The following is a 27,333-nucleotide window of genomic DNA, read 5'->3' on the forward strand; positions in this document are numbered from 1 at the left end:
CATTTTGTGCTGCTCAAAAACATATCAGTGAAGAGATAAAATGTACAATTTAAAAATAAGACAACATTGCCTCTTTACCATACATTTACTAGTGATATGGAAGTTCGCTATGAAGCCAAACAAATTATGTGTGCTCCCTTTCAGCCAAAAGGAACAATTTTTCAAAAGTCAGATTTGAAAGTGCATTAAAAAAAATTCATATGAATTTCTTCTTGAAACCACTAACTGCTCCTTTGTGTCAAGGATGGTAGCGTCCCTCACAGGTCAGAGCATACTGCTGGGCAGAGAGAAGTTTGTTCACTTGTTTAGTTAATGACATTGATTTGAATGCTGCTTAGTGAGCACATGGTGTAATTTGTCTGTCTGTTTATAATGTTTAGGAAACCATTCAGGCAGCATTTGAATCTGCCAAATTATATGCAGCTACATTTGAAAAATTCCAGATATTCTTCAAGGAAAATGAAAGTCTTGACTTACAAGCTCTTAAACTTGAGGAACCAGGTAAGATTTCCATTAGTCCTTACTAATTATTTTTGACAGAGACATCAAGGCTGCAGTTTTCTGTTTGTATTGTGTTTTGTAACAGAAAATGTCCTCTAGAAGAGTGGGCTTGAGATAAACACTTTTCAGGCATCTCATCTAATCCTAACAATTCCATAAACTAAGAATTAGTATTCCCATTTTACAAAAAAATGCAAATGAAGCTATATAAAGATAAGACAACCTCAAAACTGCACAGCTAATAAGAGGTTTAGAAGTCAGCTTCTCTGATTTGAAAACCTGCACGTTTAACCATCATGCTGACTGCATCTCCTTGCCTCAAAAAGGGTAGAAAATCTTATTTCTCTTATAAGTAACTTTACTCTTTTATTTCTCTTTGGCTGTACACAGCCAAATCATTGAACCTCTCTTGATCCCAGTTTCTTTATGTATAAAGTGAGAGTATTCAACCAAATTGGCGCTTCCCAAACTGGTGATCTTTAGACCACTATTCTGCAGGACTATTCCATGGTAGCAGGATAAAAGGACTCTGTGCTCAAATAAGCTTGGAAAACACTAGGCCTAGCAACACTGCACAGTTTGTGTTGTTTATTTTACCAGAGGATGTCTCAGATCACTGGTTTCCCTATTTTTCCATTTATCAAAAACACCGTGGCAGGCCACTGTGGCTCATCAGGGAGAGTTCTCACCTGCCATGCCAGAGACCCGGGTTCAATTTGATTCCCGGTGCCTGCCCATGTCAAAAAAAAAAAAAGTGTGTATATCAAAAACTTCTGACATGAGTAGGGTGGGTAATTGTCCCCATTTTGCATTATGAGGAATCTGAGGCTCAGAAAACTTAGGTAACTTACCCAAGGTCCCACGTGGTTAAGGAGGTACTTGAGTCCTGGCCTTTTAATGCCATGTCTGGTGTTTTCTTTATGCTGCATCAAAGTGCCCCTTATGGTATTCAGGAGAGGAGACTGTAAGAAGAATGACAGAGTCAACACCCTTTTCGCTTTGCTAGGGGGACAATAAAAACATCAATCTGACCCAAGTGGAGGAAGTGATGGTAGAGGGTACAGGTCTTTTTGGAAAGCTAGCAAAGGAGTTTAGAATGCTAAGTGTGTTAGGAAGAACACTGTTTGACCAATGGGATAATAAACCCATATTCAAATAAAATCCGGCTTCCATTGGGGCCAGGTGGATTGGAAAAGGGAGAAAATGGAGACTGGAAGATTACCAAGATGTAACTGGAGCACGTGTCAGATGCAAATAGACAGCAGTCTGAACTATAATACAGAGAGGATGGATGGCAGAGGTGTTGGGAAGAGAACTGGAAATAACTTCGCCTTTGACTAAACTCTTGTGGTTAGAACATTTTCATTTTTGAAATCCTCAAAAGTTTTTCCATTGTGGTACCATGTGGGAAACCCCTGAGATAAAATTCGAGTCCACTCCAGACTATATTCCCTTATGCAATTACAAGTTATTTTCATCTGTCATCACTTAATAGGCGCTAGAAAAACATATCCATATTGTAAAGTATTGATTTCTTTATTACAAGAATATTATAAAGCATTCTGAATGAATGCTTTTAAAGTTATACGAGGTACTCTATGGAAAATAAATAAAATAAGCTATAAATAAATGTGTAAGTTTATTAATAAAATTGTTTTAATATGTTTTCTATCCTTTAAAATCTAATGTGTGTATGCTGTGGTAGTTTTTTTGTGGGTTTTTTTGTTGTTTTATGTTTTGCTTTATATAAATATTTTATGCAGATGTTAAGTTTTTTAGTGAGCAACTGGAAAAATATCACAAACAGCACAAGGATGCAGTTGCTCTAAGACCCACCAGAAATGTAGGACTGCTGCTCATTGACACGAAGCTGTTAAAAGAAAAACTAATTCCATCACCTGTGCGATGCTTGGAGGTAACTATAAACTAAGGAAAAAACTTTATTATTGTCTCTGCAAATATTTCATGACTTTTTACTGCAAAAAAAAACTGTCTTTATTTTCTGGTATTGCAAATATTTAAAATGAACACAAGACTGCTGGGTATCTTTAATTTCTAGGAAAAGGCCCATATTCCTCTTTCTACCCCACGCACAGTCACCTTTCCGATGAGACCTCAGATTAGCCTCTGACTCTCACTTTTCGTTCCTGTTGGAGAATTTCAAGGCTTCCTGTCAAAAAGATCCCAATATAACAGTTCACTGTTGGACACTTGGGCCCATCCAACATCCTGTAGGCCTCAGGAATACTGGTTGATTCCAGGACTCTGAGATCAAGTGTAGGTGTTCATTCCCTGAAATAGAACTGTTCTGAAAGGTTTAATGATATTTCGATGAGTTTTAGAACTAGAGAACCTTGCCTTGGTTTAGTAATAACTTTTAGGCTCCCCTTTGCAGCAGAGATTTCATGTATCTCAAATACCTCCAGAGAGGCAATGGTGTAGTACAGGGATCCACAAACTGTAGCCCACGTCCAGTCCAGCCCGCCACAAAAATACATACAGTTTTACTGGAACCCAGCCATGCCTATTTGTTTCCAGTTTATCTATGGCTGCCTTCAAGGTCATAGTTGAGTAATTGCCCACCCCTGGGTACTCAGGAACCCCTCAGCCTTACAGAGATCATCTGCTCTAAGACCAGATGTTCTACCATCCATCTTTTGGCCTGCTACCAAACTGAAGCAATTTCACTACCTGGAGAAGCCCCAAATTTTCATAGTGAAATTTTTAAAAACTTTTTTATTGTATAACATAACATATATACAAAGCAAAGAAAGAAAAAAACAATAGTTTTCAAAACACTCTTCAGCAAGCAGTTACAGGACAGATCCCAGAGTTTTTCATGGGCTACCATACCATCCTCTCAGATTTTTCCTTTTAGCTGCTCCAGAATATAGGAGGCTAGAAGAAATAAATATTTTTTTATCATCACTATCACCTTTTTTTTGTGAAAAATACCATATATACAAAGAAGCAATAAATTTCAAAGCACAGCACAACAATTAGTTATAGAACAGACTTCAGAGTTTGGCATGAGTTACAATTCCACAATTTTAGGTTTTTACTTCTAGCTGCTCTAAGATACTGGAGACCAACAGAAATATCAGTTTAATGATTCAGCAATCATATGATTTGTTAAACCCTACCTTCTCTGTATAATTCCAGTATAACTTTCTATCCCACTCTTTAGGAGTATTTGGGCTATGTTTATTCTAACTTTTTCATGTTGGAAGGGGCTGTCAATAATATGGGGTAGGGAATGGAACTAGCTGATGTTATGGAGAGGCTGGGCCCTCTAGGTTTCAGGACTTATCTGGTGTAGGGACCCATCTGGAGCTTGTAGGTTTCTGGAAAGTTACCCTAGTGCATGGAGCCTTTGTAGAATCTTGTATATTGCCTTAGGTGTTCTTTAGGATTGGCTGGAATGGTTTTGGTTGGAGTTTGGCAAGTTATGATAGGTAGCAATGTCTATCTGAAGCTTGCCTAAGAGTGACCTCCAGAGTAGCCGCTTGACTTGATTTGAACTCTCTGAATCCCTGATATTTTATTAGTTGCACTTCTTTTCCCCCTTTTGGTCAGGATGGTATTGTTGATCCTATGGTTAGGGCCAGACTCATCCCTGGGAGTCATCTCCCACACTCCCAGAGAGAATTTCACCCCTGGATGTCATGCCCCATGTATGGGGCAGGGCAGTGATTTCACTTACAGAGTTGGACTTAGAGAGAGTGAGGTCACATCTGAGCAACAAAAGAGGTCCTCCAGAAGTAACTCTTAGGTATACCTATATGTAGGCTAAGCTTCTCCACTACTTACATAAGCTTTACAAGAGTCATCCTCAAGACATAGTGCAATTTAAATAGGTTGCGTCACATCTGAGAGTTGGACTGTGCAGGCAAAAGAAAACTGAACTCAAGTAAGCTTAATCAATAGGAAAGTGTACGGGCTTATGCATCTAAAAAGTCCAGAAGTTAGATGGATATCAGGGAGCTTGATCCAATTACCAAGGACCCAATTTCTTTCTTTCTCTTTACTGAGCTTCCTGAAGTGTCAGCTTCATCCTAAGGCAGCTTGCATTCCCTCGTGTTTATGAAATGGTTGTTGTTCTAGTTTGCTAGCTGCCCAAATGCAATATACCAGAAACGAAATGGCTTTTAAAAAGAGGAATTTAATAAGTTGCTAGTTTACAGTTCTAAGGCTGAGAAAATGTCCCAATTGAAATAAGTTTATAGAGATGTCCAATCTAAGGCATCCAGGGAAAGATACCTTGGTTCAAGAAGGCTGATGAAGTTCAGAGTTTCTCCCTCAAATGAGAAGGCACATGGCGAACACAGTCAGGATTTCTCTCTCAGCTGGAAGGGTACATGGCAAACACAGAGTCATCTGCTGGCTTCTTCTCCCGGCTTCCTGTTTCATGAAGCTCCCCAGGAGGCATTTTCCTTCTTCATCTCCAAAGGTCACTGGCTGGGGGACTCTGCTTCTTGTGGCTGCATTGTTCTGCTCTCTCAGAATCTCTCACTTTCTCCAAAATATTTCCTCTTTTATAAAATCCAGTAAACTAATCAGAACCCACCCAAATGGTTGGAGGCATGCTTCTACCTAATCCAGCTTAACAACCGCTCTTGATTAAATCACATCTCCAGGGGAATGATCTAATTATAGTTCCAAACATACAGTATTGAATAAGGATTATTCTGCCTTTACAAAATGGGATTTTGATTAAAACATGGCTTTTCTAGGGTACATACATCCTTTCAAATGAGCACAGTTGTCAACAGCTCCCTAGGTCAATTATTTCCTTGCTTATGTACAGAGAAAGAAAGAAAGATTGGAATTCCAAATACACACTTCTCCTGCACCCTAAAACAGCCTTAAGCAAAAGTCCTGGACCAGCTATGGTCAGAATTTCACCCTAAACCTATCACTTGGAAGGAAGCCAAAGCCCATATTGGCCTAGAAGTCAACCAGACTCCATTCTTGTTCCTGAAAGGTTCCCCCAAACCACATGGCCATTACCCCACAGAAAAGAAATGGAATTGATGCTATGGAGGCCAGCAATGTCTATGCACAGGGTACAAGAAGTAGAAAAGACACTCACAAAAGATCAGGGCTTTGGGCAAACTCGTCAACAAGCTGTGAGGTATCCATTTTGTCTTGGAAATGATCTTCAAAAGCTCTGAGCTTATTGGTTCAGTTGACTAGCGGTGATTTAATGAGGAACAAAACCATCCCTTCCTATACACTGCTGCTTCCAATACTTGGGTGATTTAACAAATGCACAGTTAGGGCTTATCTCACGTATGTAATAAAGGGGAAATGAAGTCAAGTGTTTTGAATCATATTTTATTTTTCTATCTCAGGTTCTAAATTTTATGCTTCCTCGTCAAAGCAAGAAAAAAGTGGATGCTATTATTTCGGAGGCACAGGATGCAGAGTATAAACTTGAGTTTATTCCAACTACCACCATAGAATATGTTAATAGCTTGGTATTTCTTGATGAGATTCAGGAAAGGGTGAGTTGATGGTATTATATAAATCAATATTCCGAAGTTTATGGTAGATTAGGAAGATGTATGACAAGAAAGAATGAGGGACTGAAGGTCAGGATACAGCTGTCAAAACACCAAAACCACTTTTAAATAAAATAAGTGGATTCCCTACATCACAGTAATAATGGAAATTAACATTGATTAAGTTCTTTCTGCAGGTAAAACATCATAATAAACTTTTTACATGCATTTTTAATCTTTTTTTATTAGAGGATTTGTGAGTTTACCGAACAATCATGTATGAAATTCAGAATTCCCATATACCCCCCTATTATTAACACCTTGCCTTGGTGTGATACATTTGTTACAACTGATTAAAGCACATTTTTATAATTGTCGTATTAACTATAGACCATGGTTTAACTTGGGATTCACTGTTGGTGTTGGGCAGCTCCATGGATTGTTTTAAAAAATGTTTACTCTAATACCAAATGTACAACCTCACAGTTCTCCTTTTAACCACATTCATATATATAATTCAGTGCTGCTAATTACATTCATGATGTTGTGCCACCATCACCACCATCCATTACCAAAATTTTCCATCGTCCCGAATTGAAACTATACATTTTTCTACATGCATTTTTAATCCTTACAAAAACTTAAGGATAATTTGTGTCCTTATTCTGCTGATGAAGAGACAGAGATTAAAACAGGCCCAGGTGTAATTTTCCACAGCTTCTTTTCTAAATCTAATCTGCATTTGTCTTAGGATGCCCAGCTAGCTTTGTAAAATTTCTTCAGTTCTTTGAATCACTTAAAAATGTATGATTATCCAATAAATATATAATTTACAAATTCAAAAAAAAAAAATAGGCCCAGGATCATAGAGTTGTATATGATAAAACCAAAATTTAGACTTGGGCCTCTTTGACCATGAAGCCCGCTGTAATCTAGAGAACAGTAAGATGTCTCTGACCCTTGACCTATATTGGCATAATAGGCAGGATCTCTATTGTTACAAATGAAAGAACCTTTACTCATAAGGGTTTAATGGAGGGGAGGGGAGCACAGTAGATGTGGGTACTGAAATGACATTGTGTGATCAGCTTTATCTCTGTCTCTTAACACACACACACACATACACATTTGCATTCACTCCTTTATCTTCCTTGCTTCTTACTCTCTGCAAATCGTTGGTTTCCCCCCTCTCAGGCTCTTCCCTGCAGCAGGTACCCTAGGAACTGGCCTCAGTCCATTTTTCGGAGATTTCCTTCTTAGTAATTTGGCATCAGCATTTGAAGTAGAGATCCATTATTTTCTTAAATGAATGGAAATTGAAAATAAAATTGTATTTTACAAATAAAAAGTGTAAATGGAATGAAATAACTCATTAACAACTGGGTAGTCTGTTACATATTGTTACCAGAATTAATAAAGTTTATTTTACATGCCTAGAAGAGTAACAATTTTGCTTATCATTCTAAAAAATTGGGCCTTCTACAAAGGGCAGCTGATTGTGACTTTTCCTTAGGTTTGCTTATACATCATCCTGGGAGTCTAAAGATACCAAGAATATCTATTATTATTTGGATTCATTCAGCCTCTTTGGACAAAGAACCAAAACCCACTTGAGCTACTGTAGGCCCAAAATGGGGACCTTATTTAAGGATTCAAGGGTGTTTCATGGAATCCCCAGTCAAGAATGTAACAGCGTTTTGGAACTGACTAGCACCAGAAATGGGTAGGCTGCAGGGGGTCAGACAGTCCTCTCTCACCATCTCTTCTTTCTACTTTTCTCTGTGTCTGCTTTGCTCCTATCTCTGTCTCTCTGTAAACAGGCTGTTTCTTCTTTATCCAGCCAGCAGAACACGTGACCACCAGCAGCCCCCTGGGTATACATTGCAAGTCTAGCCAGCCACTGAGAGACAATCTCTATTCCAATGTCAATTCTCAGTGTATAGTAAGTAGATCCAGTGTCCTTACCATCCTAAATTTACAGCAGGAAGGTAGCATACCATTACACACAGTGGCTGCGAAGGGTGGCCCGCCATCCCCTTGCATTTCCAGAACATAAGAATGCATGCACCATGCAAAAAAAACAGATGGCATCCTGTCTCTACAGGGCCACCAGTGCATTGCTGGTGGTGTGTTGAGGAAGCAGCTTTCCTTGGGAGATGCTCTGCACTCGTGAGCAGCTAATTTTGGAGCCTTATCCATTCATTCAGTACATTTAGTGAGCACCTTTGTCTCACTACCCAGCAGGGTGCAAGGATTACAGCAGTGAGTAAAGCTGCTTTCAAGGAACTCAGAGTTTAGAATGACAGCAAACAATTATTACAATATGAACAGGACAACAACAGGTGTAGGTACAAGACCCTATTGTGTAAGGATTAGGGGAGGGAATGGGCGGGCTTGTAGTCAGTCTTGCCTGCAGGCCACAGATGCTTGTGTGGTGTTTTGGGCATTTAAGTTATGCCCTGAGTACATCTCAAGACCAGGAAGAGGGAAAACCACATGCAAAGACATGAAGTAGTGTGACAAGAGCAGGAAATGGCAGTCGGCAGCCTATGAAGAAAGGGTGTTTGGTGGAGAAAGCTGATGAACTGTAATTAAATCAGTGTTGGCAAGGATAGGAGAGAGGGAATGGTTCCTAGAGGTGTTCAGTTGGGAGAAGTAAAAGGACTCAGTGGGTGACTGAAAGAGAGGCAAGCAAGAGAAGTCCAGGATTACTCAGGTACCTTTCTAAGCGAATGGGTAGAAGGTGGTGCCATTAACCAGTACAGCGAGGGCAGGCCACCTAATTTATCATTGACCAAGGAATTTCTGAGAGTGAAAGGGACACTATCAATCAATATGGCAGAGTGGTAAATGTAAACCAGTATCTTCCCAGATAATCCTGGACATATACTTATCTAAATACAGGGAATTCAGGAAGAAGAATAGATCTTGGTGGAGAGAGAATTGGTTCTATTTATAACTTGTTTGAGATGTTATGACATTTTTGGTTGACAATAATAAAGACTCACATAGCTAACCTAGAAAACAAATGACTTACTGTAAGGTAACAGGGGTATCTTCTGGAATCCGAAGGCATGGGTAGAACTGAGCTTATAAAAAGGATACAAACTGGGTACTGGAGAAGTATAGCAAAACAAGAAGCGTCTCTATCTCTCATCTCTGCTCCTCTCTACAACAATGGTTTTTAAAGATTGGTCCCCAAACCAGGACCATCAGCATCACTTGGGAGTTCGTTAGAAATGCAAATTATCAGGCTCCATTCCAGACCTTCTGAGTCAGAAACTGGACAGAGGGGCTCAGCAATTTGTGTTTTAACAAGATTTTCTGGTGATTGTGATACAAATTAAATTTTGAGAACCTTGTCTCAAAAAAGCTTCTCTACAGTTGTGTTCTCATGCTAAAGACCTGCATTCTATTTCCACATGAAAGCTAATGTCCGCTGCCAACAGCTACAAGAGTTTACCCTTTCCCATGTTCAACAATGTGGTCAGGCTGAGCTGGGTTCTCTAGGTCCCATTTGATGCTGCTTGATTCAGCTTGTGGCCAGGAGGTTGGGTCAGATTGTTCAAAGATGACTGGGGCGGGGGGGAATTCCCTAAAATTGTTTGCCAGAAAATTAGGAGAGACAAGAAATACAGTGCCCACTGCAACGTAAGACTTTAAAGTGAAAATGTTCAATATTCAGCTGGATATAGTAAAAGAATTTTTCAAGGTATAGTGGGAGGCTCATAGATCTGGGTTCTGAACCTGTGTGGCCAGGAATATGCTCTGCCCACACCTCGTGGGCTGCTCTGGGGAACAACCACCATTCAACACACTTACCTAGGAGCCCAGATATTACAGATGAACATCCTCCCAGCATATGTTGTATCTGAAAATTTAAAATATTTGTCCTGTGTATTGCTTCCAAGAGAACAGAGAGAGAAGGGAACAAACATTTGTAAAAGCAATGCTACCTTTGCTCAGCTCTGCCAGACTTACTTCCTGGGCCCGATCACCTGTGTTTTAGGGAAGATGAGGATACCACATCACATCCAGCTGGCTCCTGCCAATTTGATTGTAATTCAAACACACTCCTCATGAGCTCACTATTTACAGTATATGTTTGCAATAACCCTCTCCTGCTAGAAAAAACTTAAAGGATAATATAGGACTCTATTTACAGAGCACCCTCTGTTTCTATTTAGATTGAAAGTCTTGAAGAAGAAGCCAATGTGGTGATTCAAATGTACAAGCTTATCGAGCAGTATCAAGTTCCCACACCTCCTGAAGACTTTGCAGTTTTTGCAACTATGAAGCCATCCATTGTCGCTGTTCGGAATGCTATCGATAAATCTGTGGGTGATAGAGAATCAAGCATTAAGCAGTTTTGTCTGCATTTGGGTAGAGATCTTGAAGAGCTAAGCAATGAAGTGAATGAAGTAAAGCTGCAAGCACAGGTAAGCTAAAGCAGGATTAAAAAAACAAATCTATGTTAAATTTTACTTTTACATTTTAATCACACCACTTAAGAAGCATGTCTTATTTTTTAATCTGATTTTGCTTTTGTTTGTATGGTTTCATTCTATTCAATTACAATGTCTTTGAGCTGTTATTTAAAATAGAATGTGTTTCTGAAACTCTCAACATACAGAATACATTCCAAACCATTGCAAGTAAAACATATGTGTAATACTGAATTTTTTTCCTTCTGGCTTGTATTTATTATTTTGAAATCAGTATTTTTGTAACTTGCTAGTACATTTTATAGCCGCCCATGCAGTTTTAAAGTTAGTTTAGTCAGAGTGTTAGAAAATTTCCCTTTAGAGAGAGGCAGAGTGAAATTGAAGTGATAATGATGAATATTTAGTTAACTTCCACCAATGTTAGTATAGAAAAGATACAGAAAAATTTTAAAGAATTTAGAATAGATCATCTGGGTGATTCTTACTGGAAGCATACCTGAAAATATGATTTTATAATAATACATTACATTATTCTACTACTAACTGACTAAATCAGATCATGGAAGTATGAAACCATGTAGGGTTATAATCAAGTAGAAAATTGGGGATCAAACTCAATTGCCATAACATGTGTGAATGTGTATCCACTCAGACATTAAAAATTGCAGTATGTCTTTATGTGCATTGACATGGAAACATGACAGTAGCTAATATTGCATGCTCATTATGGGCCAAGTCCTGTTCTAAGGGCCTGGAATTGTTTCTACTTTTGTTTAGAAGTATTCGTGTCTTGGCTCACAGAGGAAACTGTAGGAAATGGTACATAACTGTACAACTCAGTGAATTATTAGAATGCAAGCACACCCAAGTAATCCCTACTCAGGTCAAGAACTTTGGCATTACCAGCATGCAAAGGACCCCTCAGTGCCCCTCCTATTGACCAACCCTTCCCCCCTCACCCAAGGCATGAAACCTAATGCCATATATTAGTTTTGCCTGCTTATTAAATTCAGTTGAATAGAATATGTATGGACCATACGATATGGTCCTTTAATTGTTATTTTTATGTTCCTGGGATTCATCCATGTTGTTGTCTGTGGATATAGGTTGTCCATTTTTGCTGCTATATAAGTGTTTCAATTATGCCACAATTTAGTTATCCATTCCGTGGTTGATGGACATTGAGGCTGGTGACCATTTGGGGGAATTATGAATAATGCTTCTAGGAACATTCTTGTATATGTTTTTATGTTGAAACTCATTTAAATTCCAAAACACCTATAAGGCTTTATTATTCACATTTTACAGAGAAGGAAATTAAGGAAGAGGGAGGTTAAGTAACTTGTCCACATGTGTTAGTCAGCATTCTCTAGAGAAACAGAACCAACAGGAGAGATCTGTAAATATGAGATTTATAAAGGTGTCTCACACAACTGTGGAAATGGAAGAATCCAAAATCTGTAGGGCTGACTGTGAAGCTGGCAGCTCCAATAAAGGCTCTGGATGAACTCTACAGGAGAGGCTCGCTGACTGAAGAAGAAGCAGTGAAAGAGTCTCACTTCTTCCTTAAAAGCCTCCAACTGATTGGATTATCTTACTGTGGGAGACATGCCTTAGTTTATAGCAATGTAATCAGCCACAGATGCAGCTGACTGACTGATGATTTAATACACCAGCCTTTTAGTTTGTCAACCAGGCATGAAAAATCCTTCCAGCAATGGTCAGGCCAGTGCTTGCCTGACCAGACAACTGGGCACCATCACCTGGCCAAGTTGACACCAGAACCTAAACATGACACCACGGTACAAAGATAATCAGTATAGGAGCTGGGACTCAAGCTTAGACACAGTCTGCTTCCAGGGCTAATAGTCTGCTGTTAACTGTTGTACTATATATTGTATTTTGTACACAGTGGACTATTATAAAAAGTTTGAATAATTATTCTTCTTTTAAGAATAGCATATGCATGTATAGATAAATTGTCAGAGAGAACAAATGTGCCAGCAAATGCTTTCTTTGTAATCCTGCATTTTAATAAGTATAATGCATAGATACAAAAATGATAGCAGGTGTTCTCTCTAAGTGGTGGAATAACTAGTGCTTCTTTTATAGAGGATCTGAAATTGATGCAGTATCATTCTTGAGCAAAGAACTGTAACTCCATTCTTTCCATAAATGATATTCATCTTACTGTCAAGAATCCCCAGTCTTGCTATCAAGAAATGGGAGATAGAAAGCTAAACTTGACAGTTGATGATAATTCAGTTTATTTCAGTTTGAAATGTCTGTTTCATCCTAAACTTCATTTCTTTGGGATAAATTTTAATTTAATTCAAAATTTTTTTTTCTTTGCCCTTAAAAGTTCTCACCACCATTGTCACCGACCCCTCCTACCTCTTGCCCCATGAAGGACAACTTGGGTTTACTCCTGATGGTTGGAGAGAAGAAGCATCTATCCTCATGCTGCCGTTTGGACCGTAGCCAGGCATCTGTGTAGTTTGGCTAGTCCAAATCTTATTTTCCCAGGCGTTTGTTCGCTAAGGGTCCTTCCTGATTCTTTAGGCATGATACTAGCCCCTGCCACTGCAAACCATCATTTCTGCATAGCCTGCAGTCTCGAGGGATCTGTGACTTTCTCAGATCTTTTCTGGTCCTCCAGTTCTCTCAGCAGTTCCCACGCTGAGAATCAAGGCACATTAGAACTTGAGGATCCCCAACATCCCGCACCTGGCCATGAGTTAGCACAGGCTCCTCTGCCTGAATGCTTTCCTTAGCTTTTTCTAATCTGGAGCATGTTGCCATTATGAATGCAGGCCATGCTGAACCAGACTTGGAATAATTTGCCTCTCCAAGCTGTGGCCGTAACAGTTCTCAGGTCCCTCAGATTTTCTCAAATTCTTCCAAACTAGTGAGGTGTTCCTTCTTTCCTCCTGATTCATTCTAGTCCCATTCACTAGAACTTCATTCCCGATAAATCATCCAGAAAATGTCTACGTGCTCATTTTATTCTTCACTTTCTTCCTTTTCCCCTCTCAGAACTCAAAGAGCTTTCCATTTCCTCTTTTTGTAAAATGGGAATTTTCCTTATATTATATCCTTTCATCTCTTCCCTATTGAATTCACCTTTCCTTCCCTGAAATCATGTTGGTTGAAGAAGTGTAGGAAATGAAAACAGATGAGCAAAAGTATATTAGGTACTGTTTAAAAACAGTGTTGAGTGGGCCATGGTGGCTTGCCTGCCATACCGGAGACTTGGGTTCGATTCCCAGTGCCTGCCCATGCAGAAAAATAATCCAAATAAAAATAAATAAATAAACAAAAACAGTGTTATCCCCAAAGTATTTCTTTATACATTTCCATGCTTTTAACAATGTATATGTATTGCTTTAAAATGCAGGAAAAAGTAACCATTTTAATATGCTTTCTTTAAAAAAAGTGAAGACAGAAAAACATTTTTGAAAGTATGTACTAATGCATTTAATGCAGCTCGTCTTCATAAAAAAGTTGGAGTGACTAACCAAACATTATCTTCCTTTTACAGGATCCACAGATTTTGGATATTTCTGCTGACCCAGACAAAATAAAGTTCATGTTGAATGACCTGCAAGTAGTTCTAGATGATCTTCAAAAGCGTGCATTTCAGTACAAATCCTACCAGAAGAATTTTAAGGTAATAGCAGCTGTACATAGCTGTTTTTTAAATGTATGCATAGAAAATAGCTTTTTTGCACAAGTGCTTTTGACAGTGTAATTAACACCGTTCAGTATTTGGATACCTATGTATCCAAATCACTGGGCTAGAAAGAGCCTGAAATCCAAAATCTGACCTGTTCCCTGTCTTAGAACTGTTTAATTATTACAGCACATGAGAGACAAAATGTCCTTCTTATTAAAGAGTAATTTTGAACTATGGAAAACCTCATATAAGGGATTATAGTTTCTGTGTTAAAATGTTCATAAATTTTTGCATTCATATGTATGTTATGATTCTATGACTTTTGTCGAATTTGCTCTGGTTTACTTTGCCAGTTTGATGAATGAGGGGGCCTTTCGTTAAGCCAGAGGTCTGATGGGGCAAAAGGACAGGTTGGAAAGGCTTTAAGGGATCTCTTAAAAATTGGAGAGGAGCAAGGGGAAATGGCTAGTGCTCTGGGAAGCTTTTAGAGACCAACAAGAAAAGAGAACAGAAAAGAGAAGATTCCTAAGGTCAAATCCAGGGGGCCACCAGAAGTTTGGGGGGTAGTATGGGTCTCAGAAGTCTCAGCAGCATGCCTGGACCTCATGTAGGAACACACCTGTCCTTCCAGAGCCCCAGTAGGTGGCCAGAGAGTGATTCGAGGGGCTCTGCACCCCAGAGGCAAGGGCTTGGTAGAGAAATTTTTACAATTATGAGTGTAGCAGGGGGTAGTAAACTAATGCAGCGCTCGAAGCAGGAGGTTGGTATGTGAGAGAACAGAGGTTCAAAGTTGCCCCCAGGTTTAGTCAATTGACTGACAAGGTAGCAAAGTATACAGTGGAAAATGTGGAGGAAGCATTGTTCAATTAAGTTCAACTAACAAGTGGACACTCTTTGAATCAGAACATACAGCATTGCCTGAGCCAGAGCTTAAAAGTGTCACCCTTTTTCCAGTTTGCTAAAGCTATCAAAATGTAATATGTCAGAAACAACTGGCTTTTAACAATGGGGGTTTACAATTTACAATTCTAAGACTGTGAAAATGCCCAAATTATGGCATCAGCAGGACAACTCCCTCTCTGAAGAAAGGCTGCTGGCATCTGGGACACCTCTGTCACTTGGGAAGGTACATGGTCGGCGCCTGTGGTCCTTCGCGCTTGGATTCCGTTGCTTTCAGCTTCTGGCTTCAGTGGTTTCCTCTCTTGGCCTCTGTGGGTGTGTCTTTGTCTCTCTCAGCTTCTCGCGGGCTTTTCTCTATACGTGTTCTCTTAATCTCATCTCTCTTAAGAGACTCCCATTTGGGAATAAGACCCACCCCATTCCAGGTCACATCTCTATTGAAACAACCTAACCTAAGGGCCTACACACTACAGGCCTGCACCCACAGGAATGGATTAAAAGAACATGGCCTTTTCTGGGGTACATACTAGCTCCAAACCACCATCCCCTTCTGTTTCACACCCCAGGTCTGTATTTGGCTGATTCAGCCTCAGATCTAAACTTCTCTCTGCAGCTCTCAGCCATTTGGGATATGAGAGTGTAGGACCAACTGGCCTGCATTCTGTGAAGTTGTTTCATATTTTTGACCAAAGACTTAAGGTGACATACCAAATGTCAAACCCCTGGCTTTTAACAGAGCTCACAATTTCTAGGCAACCATCCTTTGAGAAGTTTCCCTACCTCACAACCAAGGCAGTTTTAAAACTCTCCTCAGGAAAACGGACTTCTTCAGATTTTCTTGCAACCTTACTCTCCCTGGGGTTCATATGTAATCTACAGGTTAGGACAAGGTAAGAAACCAGGCTTTGCTCTCCATCTTCACCCTTCCACACCTCCCTATTAGCTGCCACACAAGCATCTCCTTCCTCTTCCACCATTGAACTCACACAAGCTTTAAAGGAACCTGGTGCCTTTGAAGGCTCATCTGTTTTCTGAATCCAGACAAGCACCTGTGTGCAGGTATGACCCAGCTCAGGGAGAATGCCCAGGACATTAGTGCTGTGTTTAGGTCTTTGGAGAATATTTAAGTTTTAAATATAAGAAGTTGTCTTTTGTCACTCATATAGAAACTATAATATATGTGAGGCTTCCCCCCTCCCCATTTGTTTTATCTCTTTCCTCTTCTTTTCCCAGTTAGGACCCCATTCTGCCAAGGAGTCATAGCATCAAGGATTGCTAGTAAGAACAAAACATAAAATCTTTGTTTTTGAAAACTAAATAATGCATAGTGCTCATTATATTTTTAAAGGTAGAAGTGTCCAAATTTGAAGCTTTGGAAGAAGTTAGTGCTGAATTGAAGCTCAAACAATTGCTCTGGGATTCTTTCTTTGAATGGGATAAACTCCAGGAAGAATGGTTACAGGTAGATAAAAGCTCTCAATTCTTCCATTGTTTTCATATTAATTAAAATGTAAATCCTAATAATATAAATTAAAAATTTTATCAACCTGGTGTAATTTTAATTGCAATAAAACATGCTGTTTTAATTTTATAGGAATTATGATAATCTTTCCAGTTACATACACTAGAGTCTCACTGTATGCTGCAGAACAGTGTATTATTATAAAAAGGCTTCTTCTCCATCTGAGAAGTCTAAATGAAATAATCATCAGCAAACTCACTAAATGACATTTAACCACTCTGTGGTTTCTGAACCCAGTGTGGTCATGATAAGCCCAAGGATTTTTGTCGGTTGTAAGATATTTTGTGTGTGATTGCAACACCTGGGTCCCTGTAAACTGAGGTTTCTATTCTTGCTGACCTTTAAAAAAAGAAACCCATTTGTTCACTGGGCTAAAACAGAATTAGAGAGGTGGCATCTCACCTCTCCCACTGGGAGCTCAGTAATAAGCTCACTTGATTAGGGAACCAAGAGCCAACAACCAACACACAGTTCAGTTTATCGAGTCTGCCGTTATATTCCAACCTTTCTAAGGGTCAATCCTGTAGATGGTTACCTGTCCTTTTAAGTGTAATATGGACAGGTTATGGACACCAACAACTTTAAAAATGTTATTTTACACTTGCCCAATCTTTCTACCTGTGTGGGCACCTCTATAATTTTAAGAGTCAGTTGTCTGGCTTAAGCAATGATGACACAGGAGATGTTTCCTAGGTATTGTTCCAGGTGCTAGAGATACCAGTGGGCAGTAAGGACAAAGTATGAACACTCGTGAAACTTACCTGTTGATGGGGGAAACAGAAATTAAGCAAACCAACAATTTTATGCTATAATACCAGAAAAATTTAAGTCCTCTAATGTAATTCATTTCTCACTTATCTCAGAAGTAGAAAATGCTCCTGAGAAGTAAAGAAGAAGCTTATATTTTCTGATTGCCTCCAAAGATTAGAGCAATGCTCCCAAAGTGGGGTGCATTCACCACAGGAACTGCCCAAGAAAATTCATTCGGGAACAGAAGGGAAGTGTTGAATCTAGGAGAAAAAAAAAAATGAACTTTACAAATTTTCTACTGCCTTCAGTCCTTTTGATTATTTGACATGTTAGTATATGTATACACCTATATGCTTTTATAATTTATATATATTTATGAATGTATGTGCACAAATTAGAAGTGTATCTTTGAAACATTCATGTTAAATGCATACATAATCAAATAATATAAGACTACTGGATTAGAAAAGTCTAATTAGCTAGAGTACAAATTATCTATGTGTCTCCTTATAAGGCATGTAAAGTTTTGACCCTAGAAATAAGCTCCAGAGATTGCAATAATTACATTTGATTATATGAAAGATAAGGACCATGAAATGAATAAACAGGCAATGTCAGGTATTGTATTAGTAATTTTTAAAGTCATTTCAAAGTCAAGTCATTTCAAAAGCATGGAGTTGCCTTCGATTAACAATTTAACTATTAGGAAAATTCAATTAAAATAAAATATTTTTACTAACTCAAGCTTACCTTTTATCATATGTGTAAACTTTTTTCCTTCTATTTTCATAGTCCAAATTTGACTGTCTGGATCCAGAACTGCTAAACGCTCAAGTTTCTAAATATACCAAATTCGTGACTCAGTTGGAAAAAGGCTTGCCACCCAACAATGTAGTGCCCCTGCTCAAACATAAGGTGGAAAAAATGAAAGAAAAGGTAAAGTTGGTAGAAATTATTTTTAAAACTCCGGGTCATTTGATTATAACTTGATGCTATGAGACCAAAATTAGGAATTCTTCCTTGTGTACATTATTTGGCTTTGCAGAGAGAAGAAAGACTAGAACCATTAGATTTTTGCAGAGGCACAGACTGCACCCCTCCCTTCAACAGGCCGTCGTACAACTGAGCACCTGGTTAGAAGGGGCTTTCAGAGTAAGGGTTTCCCAGGTGCTAGGGGAAATGATCCAGGAGAAGGTTCTAGGTGTGCTAAGATACCCATCCCCTCAGCCAATGAAGACAGGGCAGCCTCGTCCACTATACCACAGTAGGTGGGCAGTACTGGCTCTTTGAAACCTATCACTGCTAAGCCAGTGCTTGACATGGAGAGGAAGAGGGAAACGATTTTGTCCTTTTAACAATTGGAGTTAATTTTTTTAAAAGATGAGATAAAGGACTAAAGACAAGAGTAGGAAAAGTAAGCAAAGCTTCAAGCGTAATGAGAAGCAAATTTATCACATTGAGAAAAAGATTGTTGTATAAGAATTTTTTTTTGCTTTATCCTTACAATAGCTAAATCAAAACACTGTTTTACAAAGTATCATAGGTTCAGCTTCTTTCTTCCTTATCACCTGGAATATGGTTATGTTGTACAATTGTAATTGTTCAAAATTCCCTTGTGCTATACCTTTGTAGTCAGTATCTATTTCTACCCCAAACCCAGAAACCACTGATTTTTCTGTCTCTGTAGTTTTGCCTTTCTCAGGCTATGATATAAATGTAACCATACAATATGCATCAGAAAAATGCATTTAAGATCCATTCATATACTTGTATTCGAAATACATAATGTACTCTTTTAATTCAAAAAGACAACCATTAAAAATGGCAAAAGAGTTGAATAAACATTTCCATAAAGAAGATTCATGAAAAGATGCTTAGCATTATCTGTCATTAGAAAAACGCTAATCAAGACCATATGAGATATCACTTAACACCCAGTATCATGTCTGTCATAAAAAAGATGGGTAATAGCAAAAGTTGGCAAGGATCTGTACAAATTAGAAAACTCATACATTTCTAGTAGGGTGGTAAAATGGTGCAACCACTTTGGTAAACAGCTTTCTCAAAATGTTCTACATAGAGTTATCATATGACCCAGTAATTCCACTCCTAAGTGTACACCTCAAAGAATAAAACAATTTGTTCACACGAAACTTACATGATTGTTCACAGCAGCATCATTCATAATAGCCAAAAGTGAGAAAAAACAAATGTCTATCAAATGATGAATGGAAAAACAAAATGTTGTTTGGCAATACAAAAGAATGAAGTACTGGTACACACTACGTCATAGATGAATCTTGAAAACATCATGCTAAATCGGAGAGGCAAGTCACAAACGACTACCAAGTGTATTTCATTTAAATGAAATGTCCAGTGTAGGGAAATCCACAGAGACAGGAAGTAGAGAGTAGTGGTTACCAGGGACTATGGGAGGTGCATAGAGAATGACTGCAAATGGGTATGAGTTTTCCTTTAGGAGTGATGAAAATATTCTAAAACTAAATAGTAGTGATGGATGTACAACTCTGTGAATCAAAATAAAGCTGCTATTTTAAAAATTCTGAAGCCTTTCTTGTCTAAAATTAATGTAGCTACCACAGCTTTCTTTTGTGTTTGCATATGTCTTTCTCCATCTTTTTACTTTTAACCTAACCATGTCTTTATATTCAAAGTAGATTTCTTAGACAGCATATAATTGGTTCCTTATTTTTTTATACAATTTGACAATCGAGGTCTTTTAATTAGCATGTTTTGACCATTCATGTTTAAAGTCATTAGTAATAAAACCTACAGTCTTGCTTGTTGTTTTCTATTTATTACATTTGTTCTTTGTTTCTTTTTCCTTTTGTTTTCTCTTGAGGTATTAATTTGTATATATTCTATTATTCTATTTTATCTCCTGTACTGATTGATTATTCATACTTCTTCTTAAACAATTTTAATGGTTACTCTACTTTTAAAATAAAGTTTTCACTTAATCTGAATGGACCTTCAAATATTATGATACTGCTTCATGTATATTCCAAATTTCTTCCTCTCATACCATGTGCTAATTTTGTCATAAATTTTACTTCTACAGGTACTACAAACAGAACAGTTATCTCTTAGAGCAATTACAAATAAGAAAAAAAGTGAATTTTATTTTACTTTTGTTTATTTCATTTCCAGTGCTCTTCATTTCTTTGTGTACATCTAAGTTTCTGACTCACGGTACATTCATTCGGCCTAAAGAAATTCCTAAAATATTTCTTATAGAATACAGAGTCAGGTATTTCTGTAAACCTACAGCTTCTCTAATACAAAGAAAAGGATTAAAAGACTAGGTCTACTAACAAGGAATTTCCTCAGTTTTTTGTCTTGAGAAAGTCTTTATCCTTCATTTTGGGATATTTCCACGAATTGTATTACTCTGGGTTGACAAGCTTTGTTTGTTTTCTTTAAGTACCTTAAAGATACCCTTTCATTATCTCCTTGCTTGTTAGATGTCTGACAAGAAGTCTGCTGTTTTCTTATTCTTATTTCTTTCTAGATCCCGTGTCTTTTTTCCTGGATGCCCACAAGATTTTCTCTTTGTCTGGGCTTTCAGCAGTAACATAATATGTGTAGATATGTGTGTGTTGCAGTTGTTGTTGTTTGACTGTTTATTTGTATTTAGTCTGCTTGATGTTCTCTGAGTTCCTTGAACCTGTGGTTTGGTGTATGTCCTTTTTGAAAAAATTGCATCCTATTTCTTCAGATATTTCTTCTGCCCTGATCTCTGTCTCTTGTCCTTATGGGATGCCTGTTACATGTATGTTGGCCCGTTTGATATTTTCCCATGGCTCTTGGATGCCCTGTTCTGGGTTTTGGCTTTTTTTTTTTTTTTCTTTTCACTCTGTTTTCTCTTTGTGTATCAGGAGAATTTCCCTCACCTACCATCAGGTTCATTGATACTTTCCTCCACTATACCCTGCACATCAAAGGCATTCTTCATCTCTCTTACCGTCTTTTTCATTTCTGTTTGATTCCTTCTTAAAGTTTCCATCTCTATGTTGAGATTACTCACCTGATATTGCATATTGTCTGTCTTTTTCACCAGAGCCTTAAATAACTCATAGTTATTCTAAATTCTCTATTAGTTCCAACAGGTGTGTATACCTGAATCTGGTTCTGATTATTGCTTTGTCTCTTGGGTGTGTATGTTTTCTTATCTTTTCAAATGTCTCTTAATTTTTTGTTGAAAGCCAGACATCTTATGTAGTATATTAGATGCTCAGTAAATAATTTTTATTCTTGGAAATGAGCATACCTTTCCTTCTGCTTGGCCTTTAATGTGTTTTTATGTTAAATCTAATGAGGAGTTGGACTATATAAGAGGTTTGTTGTTGGTATAATTATACGCACTGCATCACAAGCTTCAGATTTCTTTAGTGCTAGCTTGTGTTTAGGATTTGGGCAGATGTGTCCAGTTATTTTCTCTATTTCTATTTTCCCCTGACTTTAAGGCCTTAGTCTTTTGCATCTTTCCAAGCTGTATTCCACTGTTATTTTTACACTAGTTAGCCTGGTGGAAGAGGTAAGGAAGGGCATTCTTTAATGTTCTGATTAAGCTTCCGTTTTAAGAAGTGCTTGTCCCAAGGGCTCTGAGACCTGGCTTTCATAGATGGTTCTGCCCCTCCTCCAATATAGTCTGAGCCTACCATGTATTTCTGCCCCTCTCCTAAGGGCAGAGAATTCTTCTCCTGCTCCATTTCTCCAGCTCTAATGAGTTATCACCTGGGCCATCAGGTGAAAATTTTTGGTGCTCTAATGTGTTTGTTTCCTAGGGAGCTAGGGAAGCTGCCTGTGAATGGAGTTACTGTAGTGGCTGCTGTTCCTCAACCCCAGCCACCACCATATGGGAAACTTTCTTAGGGTTCTCCTCTGTCTTCCTGTAAACACCACTGTATCTATGCTCCCCTGGGGCTTTATCCTCTCCTGCTACTCCATACTCAGTCTTACGTGATTTATTTATTTACTTATTTATTGACAAATCAAAACAACATACAAACATGAGCATTCTTAATATACAAATATTCCATACATGCTGTACAATCAGTGGCTCACAATATCATCACATAGTAGTATTTTCATCACCATGATCATTTTTTAGAACATTTGCATCACTCCAGAAGTAGAAATAAAAAGAAAAAAGAAAACACATACCATGCCCCTTACCCCTCCCTCTCATTGACCACTAGTATTTCCATCTATTCAATAGATTTTAACCTTTGTTCCTCCTATTTTTTCTATACCCCTTACCACTCCCTTCCATTGTTCACTAGTATTTCGATCCACTCAATTTATTTTAACCTTTATTTCCCCTATTATTTATTTATTTTTAATCCATATTTTTTACTCATCTGTCAATATCGTGGACAAAAGAAGTATCAGACACAAGGTTTTCACAATCACAGTCACATTGCAAAAGCTATATCATTATACATTCATCTTCAAGAAACATGGATACTGGAACACAGCTCTACAGTTTCAGGCACTTTCCTCAAGCCTCTCTAATACCCTTAAACTAAAAAGGGGATATCTATATAATGCATAAGAATAACCTCCAGGATAACCTCTTGACTCTGTTTGAAATCTTTCAGCCACTGACACTTTATTTTGTCTCATTTCTCTCTTCCTCCTTTTGGTCAAGAGGTTTTTCTCAATCCCTTGATGCTGTGTTCCAGTTCATCCTAGGATATCTGTTCCACTTTGCCAGGGAGGTTTACACCCCTGGGAGTCATGTCCCACTTAGAGAGAGGGAGGGCAGTGAGTTTACTTGCCATGTCAGCTGAGAGAGAGAGAGATAGGCCACATCTGAGCAACAAAAGAGGTTCTCTGGGGGTGGCTCTTATGCCTAATTTTAAGTAGGCTTAGCTTATCCTTTGTGGGGATAAGTTTCATACGAAGAAACTCCAAGATTGAGGGCTCAGCCTATTGATTTCATTGTCCCAATTGCTTGCAAGAATATCGGGATTTCTTCAAATGGGGAAGGTGAATTTTCCCCCTTTCTTGCCATTCCCCCAAGGGGACTTTGCATATGTGTCTTTTTTTCACTGTTCAAATCACTTGGGATTTATTGGGGCATCACACTGGACAAACCTACAAATCTCCTGCCCTATTCAAGGTTCCATGTACTTATGGTGTTCAATTAACTTGTCCATATAAGTTATATTAGGAAATGCACTAGTCAAAATACAAATTTTGTACCGAATAGACATTTTTTGCTTTAGTCTCACACAGAAATTGAAGTTTTAAAATATGAATGACCATCTATTTTCAACACCCTGCAATATTGACATTCCTTTGTTCTTTGTCATGCAAAAACATTTTTCAATTTGTACATTTATTCACTATCATTGTACACTCTAGGAACTCCTAGATTATACCATCTCAGTCTTTATCGTGTATCTTTCCTTCTGATTTCATATGCGCCCCCAGCCCTCCTCCCTCTGATCATTCTCACATTCTGCTTCATTCAGTGTACTTACATTATTGTGCTATAGTCAGAAGTATTGTGCTGTTCATTTCTAAATTTTTACAATCAGTCCTGTTGTACAATCTATATTCCTTCAGCTCCAATTACTCAATATCTACCCTATTTCTATCTCCTGATGACCTCTGTTCTTAACTGAAATTCTCCAAGTTCATTCATTAATGTTAGTTTATATCAGTGAGACCATACAGTTTTTGTCCTTTTGTTTCTGGCTAATCTCACTCAACATAATGTCCTCAAGGTCCATCCACTTTGTTACATGCTTCATTACATGATTTATTTTAAAAGTTTTAGCTGAATCTTCTTACTGGCTTATATGGCATCCCAAGGCATCTGCTCTGGGTCAGAAAATGCTCAGATCCTGTTTCTCCTTCTGGGTACCAGTCTTTCCAAATTTTGGGTTAGTTGGTTGCCATGTAACCTCAGCTATCAGATGAATTTAAGAAAAGTCATTAATTCGTCGGACATCCAGATTTTTCTTTGTTGTGAGAAAGGAAGTGATGTTCTTTCCAGCTCTCTACATTCCCAAGTTGAAATCAGAAACCTTGGGCTATGTCTGTAAGAATAAAAGCTTGACAGCTCTGGGAATTTTTGTTTTTCAGCTTCCAGTTGTCGTGGACTTGAGAAACCCAACTCTAAAGCCGAGACATTGGGCAGCTCTGGAACAGACTGTCGATGCCTCTCTGGTGGACTCTGAAATTCCATTAACCTTGGAAAGACTCTCTGAGTTGCATGTTTTTGACTTTGCCCAAGAAATACAGGACATTTCTGGACAAGCTTCTGGAGAAGCTGCCTTAGAAACAATTCTTAAAAAGGTAAATCTGGAAATATATATATTCTGAAAATCATGGAATGTGAAGGTTTCAGATTCACCACCGAAGTGCTGCTTTTACTTAGCAGTATGGATTTTCAACATTGCCACTTTCCCCTTCTCCCTATCACTCATTCTCCAGTTGTTTCTTTGCATTTATTGTCCTTGATATTTTGGCCTGCTTAGCCTATAGCTCGATAAGTACTTGATGGCAACAGGGTTTGAAGTTGCCTGCTGATATAAAACCCCACCCACCAAAGATGATCTTTGAAACAGAAATACATCATCTTACCAGTACCAGAGAAGAGTGGATGAAATGCTTGAGAGGAGGTCTCTCCTCATGACAGTACCTCCTCATCCTAAAAATACATGCACCCCTACCGATCATCTGCTTAAAAGGAAATTTCTTCTTTTTAGTTTAAAGCATTAAATGGTAGAGCATAATACAATTAAATATCATAACTTATTCACAGCTGTTAACATTAGTCAAATAAAATTAAGCAAGCTAGTATTATCTAACCAAGAAGAAGATTTTAAGAATTTTAAAGGCATAATAAGATAATTACAGGATTTGCATTTATTGAGTACCTAAACACAAATGAATTTAGATAGCTTAAGTCTTGGATTATTTCTAAGGTGGAAGATTCTTGGAAAACAACTGAATTTGTCATTCTGCCTCACCGTGACACCAAAGATGTATTTATCCTGGGCGGCACAGATGACATACAGGTAGGTAACTTGGTTATTGGAAACTTATGGTAAAAGTCCTGGTCATACCTAATGCTAATCTTCTCTGGAAGATTCTGATGAAGTAATGAAATATGGGGGTCACTAAATTTTTAAAAAATTTAGTTGGGAAGCAACATGTGTAATAATTGACGTGAATGTATACATTTGAAATATTTTAAAAAGTAAAAAATGGCATATATGTAGATGGCATAGAGTTTGTCAGTGTTGAGGAATTTAGAACAGCAAAGGGATCAATAATGATTGAAGTGGTCAGAGACTCCTGGATCTTAAAGAGTAGAGGGGATTCGACAGACAAAGAAGAGAAAAGAGGGCATTTCAGACCATTTAAACAAAGGCAAAGAAGCATGAACAGGCAGGCCAGTTTTATATAACATACTAAGAAACTAAATTCACTTGAATTTATTCATATTAGGAATAGATAGCCATTCTCTATGAACCACAAAAAAAGATCATTTAACCTGTGTGTTTGGAATATTCTCAGTGACTTAAGAAAAGTCACTGAAGGCACATTTGTTTATCAGAGAGAGCTGGGTCTGATAGTCCACCTTAAAAAGCAAAGGCTTGATCTGGTAGGATGTACCCCAGCCAGAACTGGAGGTGAAATGGCTTTGCCATTCTGAGCAGTGGGTGGCAGAGCAGAGCCTGAGTAAAAGTCAGTGAATATGAGGCCAGATGCTGCCAGGTGATGTAGTTTCTGCTTTCAAGAAGTAGGAACGCAGCAAGGGGAACCCTTTAGTTTAACAAACCCACTTTTAGAAATTCACATGTTCAGAAGGGTTGCTGTGGTAAGGTTGGGAGAACGGTCCAGGGAGAGCTGTCTGTAGCTTTTCAGGGGTTGACATGAATGAGGGCAACTTCCCTCTACCTCAAGCCTGTTGAGGGGAAGGGTATTTCATTGGATGTAAGACACTAATTTTACAATTATAGAGAACTTTGAATGAAGGCCCGGTGACCAAGTGGTGTAGAGAAGGAATTAGTTACCTAATAGTGGGTGGGGGGGTGGGAAGGAGAAGATAGCTGAACCACAAACAAACTTGGCCAGCACAGATTTGGCAATCAGAAGTCCGTGGTGACCTTTGATAGAACGATAAGTTGTGAGCCACAATGCAGGGAATGAGGAGGGGAAGTAGATGGGTAGGAAACAGGTGGGGCTCAGCCATGCATGCTAAGGGTTAGCTTTTCAGTGGACTCTTGAGACTGTATCTCCATCCCAGAGAGCACGAGCTCATGGTGTTGCACACATTTGCGCCTTCTTGCTTTGCAGGTCCTTCTCGATGACAGCACCATCAACATTGCGACCATTACCTCATCGCGCTACGTGGGTCCCCTGAAAGCACGAGTGGATGAATGGCAGAAACAGCTTGCCCTGTTTAATCAAACACTGGTGTGTGAGGGTAATTTCAATTCATGGGCTCAGAGAGTAGGAGGGCTGTGAGAAATTGTGTAGCCCACCATTTAAATCCCGTACAGTTTAGAATTGTAAGGCTTGATTGTTGACATTTGATTATGTTCCAGATGTAAGGAAAATGTAAATGTATTGAGCTTTTCTTTCCATGATTATACAGCTTAGTGTCACTAACAACACCCTTGAATTAGTTATTTACTGTTAATTGTAACAAATTAACATGAATGTAATGGCTTAACACAATAAAAGTTTATTGTCATACAGTTTCTGTGGGGTCAGGAGTCTGGATGTGGCTTGACAGGGTCTCCTGCTTACGGTCTTCCAAGGCTGTGATGAAGGTGTAGACGAGGACTGGGTTCTCATTCAAGGCTCAGCTGGGGAAGGATCTGCTTCCAAGCTCGGTCAGGTTCTTGGAAGAATTCATCTCCTTGTACTTGTAAGATTAAGGGCTTAGGTTTCTGACTGGCTGTCAGCCAGAGGCCATCCTCAGCTCCTGAGGCTGCCTGCAGCTTGTGGCCATGTGGCTGTCATCAATCCAGCCAGGAGGAGAGA

At 38.6% G+C, this 27,333-nt stretch overlaps 1 protein-coding gene and 1 long non-coding RNA gene across 2 annotated transcripts in view; one reads left to right on the forward strand and one right to left on the reverse strand.

Annotated features, from left to right (window-relative positions):
- DNAH6 (dynein axonemal heavy chain 6) overlaps positions 1-27,333 on the forward strand; it is a 295,021-nt gene that overhangs the window by 84,606 nt on the left and 183,082 nt on the right. Inside the window, exons 12-21 of the mRNA XM_077134752.1 lie at positions 381-501; positions 2,265-2,416; positions 5,856-6,008; positions 10,193-10,444; positions 13,992-14,120; positions 16,375-16,488; positions 18,091-18,234; positions 24,418-24,630; positions 25,263-25,355; positions 26,641-26,760. Coding sequence (XP_076990867.1) covers positions 381-501; positions 2,265-2,416; positions 5,856-6,008; positions 10,193-10,444; positions 13,992-14,120; positions 16,375-16,488; positions 18,091-18,234; positions 24,418-24,630; positions 25,263-25,355; positions 26,641-26,760 — 1,491 coding nt within the window. The remainder of the gene's footprint in view (positions 1-380; positions 502-2,264; positions 2,417-5,855; positions 6,009-10,192; positions 10,445-13,991; positions 14,121-16,374; positions 16,489-18,090; positions 18,235-24,417; positions 24,631-25,262; positions 25,356-26,640; positions 26,761-27,333) is intronic.
- Positions 17,540-27,333, reverse strand: part of LOC143661261 (uncharacterized) — a 201,515-nt gene continuing 191,721 nt past the window's right edge. Inside the window, exon 4 of the long non-coding RNA XR_013164475.1 lies at positions 17,540-17,558. This is a non-coding gene — a long non-coding RNA (uncharacterized LOC143661261). The remainder of the gene's footprint in view (positions 17,559-27,333) is intronic.

This window comes from Tamandua tetradactyla, chromosome 17 (assembly GCF_023851605.1).
Source record: "Tamandua tetradactyla isolate mTamTet1 chromosome 17, mTamTet1.pri, whole genome shotgun sequence".
In the NCBI taxonomy this organism is placed as follows: domain Eukaryota; kingdom Metazoa; phylum Chordata; class Mammalia; order Pilosa; family Myrmecophagidae; genus Tamandua; species Tamandua tetradactyla.